Genomic DNA, 9,326 nt, shown 5'->3' on the forward strand with positions numbered 1-9,326 from the left:
GAATTAACTGGATTTCTGTAAGAATCATATACATTCTGCCCTTCGAAATCACCTATGGATTTGCTGAATCTCATAGCATCAAAAATGTAGCTGCTCATTTTATTCGCTGACTAGGATGTTAAAAAAAGCATTCATATTTAGTACTGTTGTTGAGTATTTCATAAACTAATTTTAGTTTTAAATTCAATGCATTGAACTCTGTTTCAAGACCTGATTGTACGTTATTCAGCGTCATGTCTTGGTGCATCTGTGTAAGAGAAAACACATCTACTAATGTGAGCTATCAGTACGTTTCTCGGAAATGATAGAATAAGCGTAAGATCTAACTAATTCGTACAAAGTATTCGTTTCACTTTCAAATGACTCGAGTGAAATATTTAGTGCTTCGTACAACGTGCAAAAACAATCCTCACTTTCAGGAGCGGTTCCTAAAAAGACGTCGAACATCATTAAACTTCCAACATAAATTTGATCAAGGGCTCTCGTACAGATTGCAATTGCTTCAGTTTCGGTATTATTGAAAACAGTTTCCATTCCAGGTTGGAGTGTTTGGTACTTTGGTTTTGTCATGAAAAGGCTCTTGACGACAGTGGTGCTTCCGGAAGGAATGGTATCCCGTCTTTTTTTGATGTTATCCAGAATTTGGGAATTATTCTTACTGTATCGGTCTTTGCAGTAGGCATTTAATATTTCCACCCATGTTTCGATAAAACCATCAATGACTTCAGTCACCGCAGATTTTATGATATTTCTGCTCATTCCATCTGTCGGGGAAGGTTCTATACTGGCAAGTGCATCGAGAACACTATACAATCCCTTCACATTTCCACCAATCAGTATGTCTTTGACTCGCATTAATTCACAGCTGTTATATTGACAAACCTCCGTATTTCCCTCAATACGTTCAGTCATTTTAGCCTCCATGAAATTGAAAGCTCCTTCGGTGGCATCGCGAAATCCATGATTCGTTCGTTTCTGGTATTTTAAAAGTGCACACGAGTCAGTCAATTGTCCAGACGACGATAACACTCCGAGATAGCACTGTACTGTCATTACGAGCGTCACTAAAAAAATACGTTGGTTTTCCATTTTTTCGGAATCTGACTCTTAGTTGCCAAACCTTGCTTATAAACAGCTCTGTGTTCTCAATTTGAATTACTTCATATTGATACAGATGGTACGTAACTTGTAGGCAAATTATGTACAAAAATAGGTCGGTATTCGATTATGTTGAAAATACCAGCACATCCACTTCGGATATTTTAATAATTATTATGTAAACCTAACCTATCGATGCGGCACTCGTCGCGTAACCCAGTTAATTCTTCATTCAGGGCATATTTGCTCGCTCTAAATGTACGGCCACAACAAAGAAACCGAAAATTACTGCTGCATTTTTTTTCAATTGATCTAACGGTCAATACAATTTTCCAATGAAGCTCAATCGTCTGTAATAACGTTCATTGTATCTATAATTATCATTTTGCCAGGCAATACTTTGACATTCTACAACCAATTGTTTGTCTTGTAAGATTTTTATTTCACAAGCTTCTGATTTTTATGATCGAAAGGGACGATAGATTAGATGACCAAGGTAAGTCAATATAGCGTACCAAATGGGGAAGAGAGGTCACCGAAAACGTTGGATATTTTTGTATACACAGTGAAAATTATAAATACGACAATTTTCCATATATTGTGTCTGACTGGAGAAACTTGCTGCCTATATAAGAGCCAATACAATCTGAATGATTAATTTTCGAATAATTACACTAAATCATAATGACGTTAATGTCATTCACATTCCTATATTATATACGAAATTTTCTATGTGCTTATTCGTATACTTATTTTCATTCTCTGAATGCGAGCAGTAAGTTTTTGTGATACATCCATCATTAATTGCATTCAGCTTAGCAATAACCTTCACAATTATGTACTAATATTATTTAAATCAATACATATCATGGAGAATATTTCGCCATTCACCGTATTAAATGAGACACTTTGTGAATTCCCTATTACGGGCATTACAGCGAAATTCCATATGCTATTTCGAACAAGAACGCACTAATAGACTTTTACGTATTACCATATATTAGTTATTACATTGCGAGAAAATCGATATGAAAAAAAGTCACGTGTATCCATCGGAGTTCACTAGTATATATATAATTAATACGTGTAATTTTTATTCGAATAAAATTATTGATTTAAAATTAAAGTAATACATAGTTTTACATGTAATGGACTTATAATTTTTTTAAACGTCTTTTGCAGCATGCCAGCTGATTCATGTATCAGTTACACTCTTCGCATCGTACTTGACCACGAAGTTATACTAATTGCAGTCACGGGTGATTGTTATACCTACTGTTCATAATTCAGCCAACATGCTTTCCACAGTAACTTTGGTGAAAAAATTTGTGTTGAAACTGAAACTTGAAAGTAAAATTATACCAAAGGTGTCTACACTATTCCCAATTTCATTTGAAGTGAATGTCATAAAAAGGCCTAAGATTTGGACATCTTGTCAAATAAGCTTTACCCTTTAATTTAGAAAATACTAGTATGACCATAATTTTTATCGGAACAAACGCATCACATTCAAAAGTTTCGAGATCAGTTAAAGAATAATTAAAAAAAAACTACATGCATTGAATGTTTGATTACGGGATTGAACTTTTCGTTTTGAATCGAATTTAAATATCCACATCTAATGCAGGTGTGTTGATTGTTTGAAACACTGCGTTGCAAGTGGATTGCACGCTCTAACACGATTGGTCTGTAATTTTCGCATTATTCATTACTTGAGTAACAAACGTCATTAGAATATTATCGAACACAGAGTCAATAACAGGTTTGAATTGGTGTTTTGTGGTTGTCTTTTGGTCTTCTATTGTAATTGAATTGCACGCAGATTCAGAACACGTGTCGGGAGAGATCATACTCAAATAATGCCTAATTTCATTGAACGTAGTTGCAAATACATTTTCGCATATATTGAGTGATGTGAATATCGTATTATTAAGATCGTTTCTCATTTCAGCATTGTCCTGGTGGTATGATATTCCAGTGAACGGTACATACCAACTTTTAATCACAGCTTGAGCTGAACAGACTGCCATAGCTTGCATGATATCAATTTCCGCCAAGATTTCGGAACGTTCATTCCGATAGATTGATCTAATTATAGAAAACATACTCGAAACCATTGTTCTTAGCGCGGCGTACGTTGAGCCCTGAACGGTCGCTACAGTCGAAGATGTTCCAAACAGGACTGTTTTCATTAGGGAAAATGCAGATTCACTCATTATTTTGAAAGACATGTGCGTCATATTTTCAGTACGATCGATCGTAGCGGTTTCACTGCAATTTGGGCTGCAGGTATTGCTGTGGATCGCGTCGTAAAAAGCATTAAATCCGTCGTTGAAACCAGCGTGAGCTTTCTGACGTTGCGTTTCTATTACAGAGAAACCATCGGAAATTCTCGGTCCAATGAGATTGCTTGCGATGCGGAATTGCATAGCCTGGCACGTCAAAGAAACTCGATCTTCCACATTGGTCTTGCAAGTACTTCGGATGTTATTGACAAGAATTACACTTGTGTTGCTTGCAATTCTGCTCTCTGGGAAAATCTGCCCAGCGAGAATTCTGATGGCATCGAATACATTCTTGTACGAATATTGACATTTTTCCAATGCTTTTTTCATATATTGTTCTATAATCACGTTCACTCGAGTACCGTTCATTTGCTCGTGCATAATCACTTTGAATATGATTCCAATTGCAGTTGTGTAATTCGAAGTTGCTTGTTTTTCCAGCTCTTCAATTTTAGCCTGAAGTCCTTCACAATTTTGGCATTGCACTAATTGGCAAGCCTCGAAAATAGCCTCAATCGACTCCCTCAACAAAACCGTCATTTCTTTCCGTGTGGGTTCGACTGTCCATGAAGCTCCAGAATTCATAGTTGAAAATAAGGTCAAAGTAATGTCTGCTGCCTTTATAAGTTCGTTTACTGTTTTATGGAAGGCATCCGTTGAAGCTGCCATGGAATGATTCGACGACGAATAATTACCAGAATTAATGTTGTTCAAGGCGGTGAGAATTTCGTTGAAAATAATGTCGATACCCGTGGATATATTTGAATAAGTTGGTTGTTCGGTCATTTGAATCTGAGAAATATTCATTACGCTTGGACGATCCTCGGTCGAAGTATATACAGCAATTAATCGCAGTTCATTGAACAGGCATTCACACTGGGCTTCTAATTCTAAGTATGCATCCATATGGCACCGATCGATCAGAGCCTGACTATCATTATATCCATTTCCGGATCCTTGCACAGCGTCCATCACGATCTCAAGTCCATGGTAAACATGAATCATCCCGCTCTGTATTCCCGTAGCTGCACTGATCTTGTATTTGTTTAAGAGAGCTTGCATATAATCTGGGTACGTTTGTCCATTTTTAATTGCCATGCCTAAAATCTCATGCAGATTTTTGATTTGCGACAAAGATAAATTTCTGTTGAAATTATACACATTTTGTACTTTAGAATCACTTGTAGATTTGCTGAATCTCAGTACATCGAAAATGGAGCTGCATACTTTATTCATTGAATCGTATACCGAAAACCGGGTAGCCATAGCAGTCGATTCAGTTTCCCTGCTGATTAATGAGACTACATGTAGAAACGCCTCTAATGCTGCCTTGAAGTAAGATTTTGTTTTCTCTTCGGCCATGTCGAATTTGCAGGATTCACATCCAGTATTATTGTTGAGTATTCCATAAATTAATTTCAGCTTTAAATCCATTGCATCGAACTGCGTTTTAAGACCAGCTTGTACTCTATTCAGCATCAGGTCTTGGCTCATTTGTATAACAGAGAATACATCAACTAAGCTATCACGTTTCTCGGAAATGATAGAAGCGTAAAATCTAACTAATTCGTACAAAGTATTTGTTTCACTTGCAAATGACTTGAGTGAAATCTTCAGTGCTTCGTACAACGTGCAGAAACAATCTTCACTATCAGAATCAGATCCAAAAAAGGTCTTGAACATCATCAAACTTCCAACATAAATTTGATCAAGCGCTCTCGTGCAGATTGCAATTGCTTTAGTTTCGGTATTATTGAAAACAATTTCCATTCCAGGTTGGAGTGCTTGGTAATTTCGTCTTGTCATGAAAAGGCTCTTGACCACAGTAGTGCTTCCGGAAGGAACGGTATCCCGTCTTTTTTTTATGTTATCCAGAATTTGGGAATTATTCTTACTGTATTGGTCTTTGCAGTAGGCATTTAATATTTCCATCCATGTTTCGATAAAACCATCAACGACTTCAGTCACCGCAGATTTTATGATGTTTCTGCTTATTCCATCCGTCGGAGAAGGTTCTTTACTGGCAAGTGCATCGAGAACACTATACAATCCCCTCTTATTTCCACCAATCATTATGTCCTTGACCCGCATTAATTCATAACTGTTATATTGGCAAACCTTCTTATTTCCTTCACTACGTTCAGTCATTTTAGTCTCCACGAAATTGAAAGCTCCTTCGGTGGCGATGGCAAATCCTTTTTGTGTTTCTTCCTGGTATTTTTGAAGTACACACGAGTCAGTCAATTGTCCAGGTGACGATAGCACTCCAAGACAGCACTGTGTTGCCATTACGAGCATCACTAAAAAGGTGCGTTGGTTTTCCATTTTGTTCGGAATCTGCCACTCTAATGCTGAACCTTGCTTATATACAGCTCTGTGTTCTCAATTAAATTACTTCCTAATAGATAGAATTGGTATTTAACTCATCGTCAAATTTTGTACAAAAGTAGGTCAATATTCGATAGTGTTGCAATTGCATATCTAGTTTAGGTAGTTTTTTATGATCATTATGTGAACGTAACCTATTGATGTGGGACTCGTTGCGTAACCCAGTTTAATCTACACTTAAGGCATATTTGCAGGCTGTAAATATACGAACACAAAAAAAATAAAAGTTATTGGTTAATTTTTTTTTTCAAATCAATCTGACTGTGAATATAATTTTCCTATGGAGTTTACTCTTCTGTAATAACTTTCGTTATATTACCATCATTTTGCCGTACGATACCGGCAGCGGTAAACGCGCGTCAATTCCATATTATGACATTGGGAATTTGTTGCAATGTTTATAATATATTTACGACAGTGAATGAAGATTTCGACGAGATAAAAAAAATCTATACCCGAGGAAGAAGGTAGTCTGTCACCGACTACCCACAACTTGGACGGCACGTGTATTTTTTTTTACCTTTTTAAGCACTTACTCAAATTAGAACGTACATCTGTTCAAACTAATATCTTGCACTTGTCACAAAGTTTGTGTTGTCATTCGCGATAACTGTTTGCAGAAGAATTAGGCTTCGCATTGCATCACTAATCATCTCACATGGAATTGCCCAACACACTCCACTTGCGCTTATTTGTACGCTCCACTATTTCTGGTACACAGGTGTTCGATATTTATAAGCAACAATATGCAAAAGTAAACCATGTGCCAAAAAAGTTGGGTAGGCTAGAGGTGTTGTTTTAAATTTCTGCTCCATCATTTTCTTTGTAAATCACTTGTACCACAATTAAAAGCTGTTCGATAAAACAATTTTAAACGGATAGGAAAAATGTTGAAAACAACTAATTAATCTGGTTGAATTTTATGGGCCAGCCTACTAGCTTCCCGAATAGGTGCATAGATTCACTTTTGTGATTTAATGATCTGACCTTTTTTTTTAAATTTTGGTATCGAAACAACTAGAAGACGACAAAACCAATTACATCCAAATTCTAATAAGTTCTAAACTACGAAGAGTCGCGTAAATGCACAGCAACATCATTGAAATCGGTTGATCCGTTCTCGAGATGTCGCCGAGCTGGAAAAGATGCATGTATACCAACCGAAGTATCTCACCGGGAAGATTCGACTAGTGCAGTGCTTTGCCAATAAATCTGCAGCGAGAATATAATTTTTGAATTAAAATTATGTACAACTTGCTGAATAATAGCATACAGCTTACACGGTTCCTCGTTACATTGAATTACGTCAACATCGACGCTGCAACGCTGCAACGTACAGAAATGAACGAAATAAGCAAGGGACCAAAAGCTATCTGCTTTTTGTGATGGCCTCCGTTTCTCTGCCGACAAGAAATACCGCAGTCCCAGACTTTTCCGTATCGTTGCGAGACCTTTCTGCCTTTCTCAAACTCACCCCTTTCCGTGGCGAATACTGCCAACATTTCCGTTTGAATCACATTACGTATTATTGCTTATTGTTCGGCAGTCGCTAGTCGCCCGGATCCTACCGTCAACTTTTACCACCGCGCATCCTCGAGTCACAGGATGTAACTTATTCGTTAATTCTTGCATCTATTTACCCAGTGATGGTCAAATTGAAAGAAGGGGTTCAAAACTTTTTGAACCGTCATTGTTACATAACGAAAAATCATCCGTTTCGTCATAATACGCCCCTCTTGGAAGTAATAATTGTTCTTTAACCCCCGAGTTATTACTCTTCTGTACGTTTTCTCGCGTGTGTACAAAGATTGGCTCACTACGGTTATTTTCGCCAGAATTTACGCCAGATTTATTTGACTTGGTTCTGTAACGGGTATCGATTTTTACACCTATGCAAATTGGAGTTAAATGTGTACTGGATTGCACTGATATGGGTTTCATTGCTCGATAGAAAGATCGTTGGTTGATAGTTATGTGCCACCCTGATACGATCTACGACAAAACGCGAAGACTTCGAGACTGCACAAGGCTGGTAAGTTTTTGATTTTTTTACACGTTGGTATTAGTAACGCTTGATTCAACACTTGCTGCTTGAATAGTTTCATCTATTTTGCACAGTGAAATGCGTTGTTTTCAAGGGAGAAAATTCCGCGACAAATTGTTTCAAAGATGGCGTTGATGCGGAAAGAGGGTTCACACCGATACCTGGTTGAGTTGGCAACAAACCTAATAGGATCCAGGAGAGACGAGGCTAGAATATATTTGACGGGGAAAATTCCATGGTAAGATTCAAGAAATGCCGCTGGTCTAAATCAGGGGGTAAATGACACGCGAAATATAATCCATAGCTTCACCCAACTCCTGAACGTACCTTGGACCCCTTTATTCTGATAATATAACTCCTTACGCTCTCTCTGTCTACGTCAATCCCACGGACCCCCGTCTTTGTCGCGTTCAAATTGTGCGTAACTATGACAATAGTTCGGTCGAATTGGAGGAATTAATGAAAGCCGGAGAGAACTGAAGGCTGAAGGCCTCCCTTCCTAGATTCCACCATTGTCGCTGGAGGAGCAGCTAATCGTGACAAATACTGATCCAGGATTGCCGAATTATAAACTAATGTCTCGCGCAAACTTTGCCGAATGGAACCCCTTCCATCCTTACTGCCTTCCTGCCTGATTCTCGTCTCTTACGGCTTCTCTTCAAACCTCGAGCACACTTATGAAAGCTAGGGATGAATCGCTCTTAATAGAATAGCCCGGGAAACGGAATATCTCTTTGACGTCTTTCTCCATTAGTTATCCCCTCCGCAGTGGTTGTCAAATTACAACTCTGTCGCGTATTCGTTAAATCATCCCTTTTTTTCTTTCAACAGATCCTACATCGCTCACGCTATTTAAGATTCGCCGTAATAATCGACTTACGGTTCAGCATATGCTTGAAAATAAGGACGGTGCCGTACATCAGATTGCGAACGTGATGCAAGAAACGGTTCGTCGGTTGAGTCTTGCGGATAAATTTCCGCGCTGCCGAGTCGAGAGGTCGAAGGTCTGGGCGAGGATGGGTTTCTGGCATCAACGGACTACCGGGAGGTAAAACAGCCGCCCAGTCAGCCCAGGCAATGCTCAAGTCGAGAAGGGAGGCAAGGAAATTGGATGATATTTCCCGCAACGATCAAATCTTATTGCCAATTGAAAGAGGAAACTTCGCGGTACATTTGCCGCGTGGAATTACCAGCCTCCAGAGGTGAGTCGGTGAAAATGGCCTTCAAGATCCACCCCTAAGAAAACCGCTGGCCACTAGCTACCATGCCCCAATAATGAGCATGTGGCGCTGCTCAATTGAATGGCAAGGAAAAACAAACTAACGAAATTACAACGAGTCGGCGTGTCTTATACATTGCCAGAGCTGATTGCGTTGAAAGGAATCCTCGAAACACTGTCACTATCGTTCTCAACATTCCTGTTCTGGCGTGAATCGTTTTTACTTTCCGTATCACCATTTTCTTTACGTAAATTTTCAGAAATTTGAGTCGGAATTCTCCCTCTTCCGACT

General features: G+C 38.6%; 1 protein-coding gene across 1 annotated transcript; it reads right to left on the reverse strand.

Annotated features, from left to right (window-relative positions):
• Positions 1–1,440: 1,440 nt before the first annotated feature.
• Positions 1,441–5,708, reverse strand: LOC124406511. Its single transcript, XM_046881949.1, has 2 exons — positions 2,811–5,708; positions 1,441–1,506 (listed from the first exon to the last, which is right to left on the reverse strand). Exons 1-2 carry the CDS (start codon positions 5,706–5,708, stop codon positions 1,441–1,443), a joined length of 2,964 nt encoding a protein of 987 aa, XP_046737905.1.
• Positions 5,709–9,326: the final 3,618 nt, after the last annotated feature.

Source organism: Diprion similis, chromosome 6 (genome assembly GCF_021155765.1).
Source record: "Diprion similis isolate iyDipSimi1 chromosome 6, iyDipSimi1.1, whole genome shotgun sequence".
Classification (NCBI taxonomy): domain Eukaryota; kingdom Metazoa; phylum Arthropoda; class Insecta; order Hymenoptera; family Diprionidae; genus Diprion; species Diprion similis.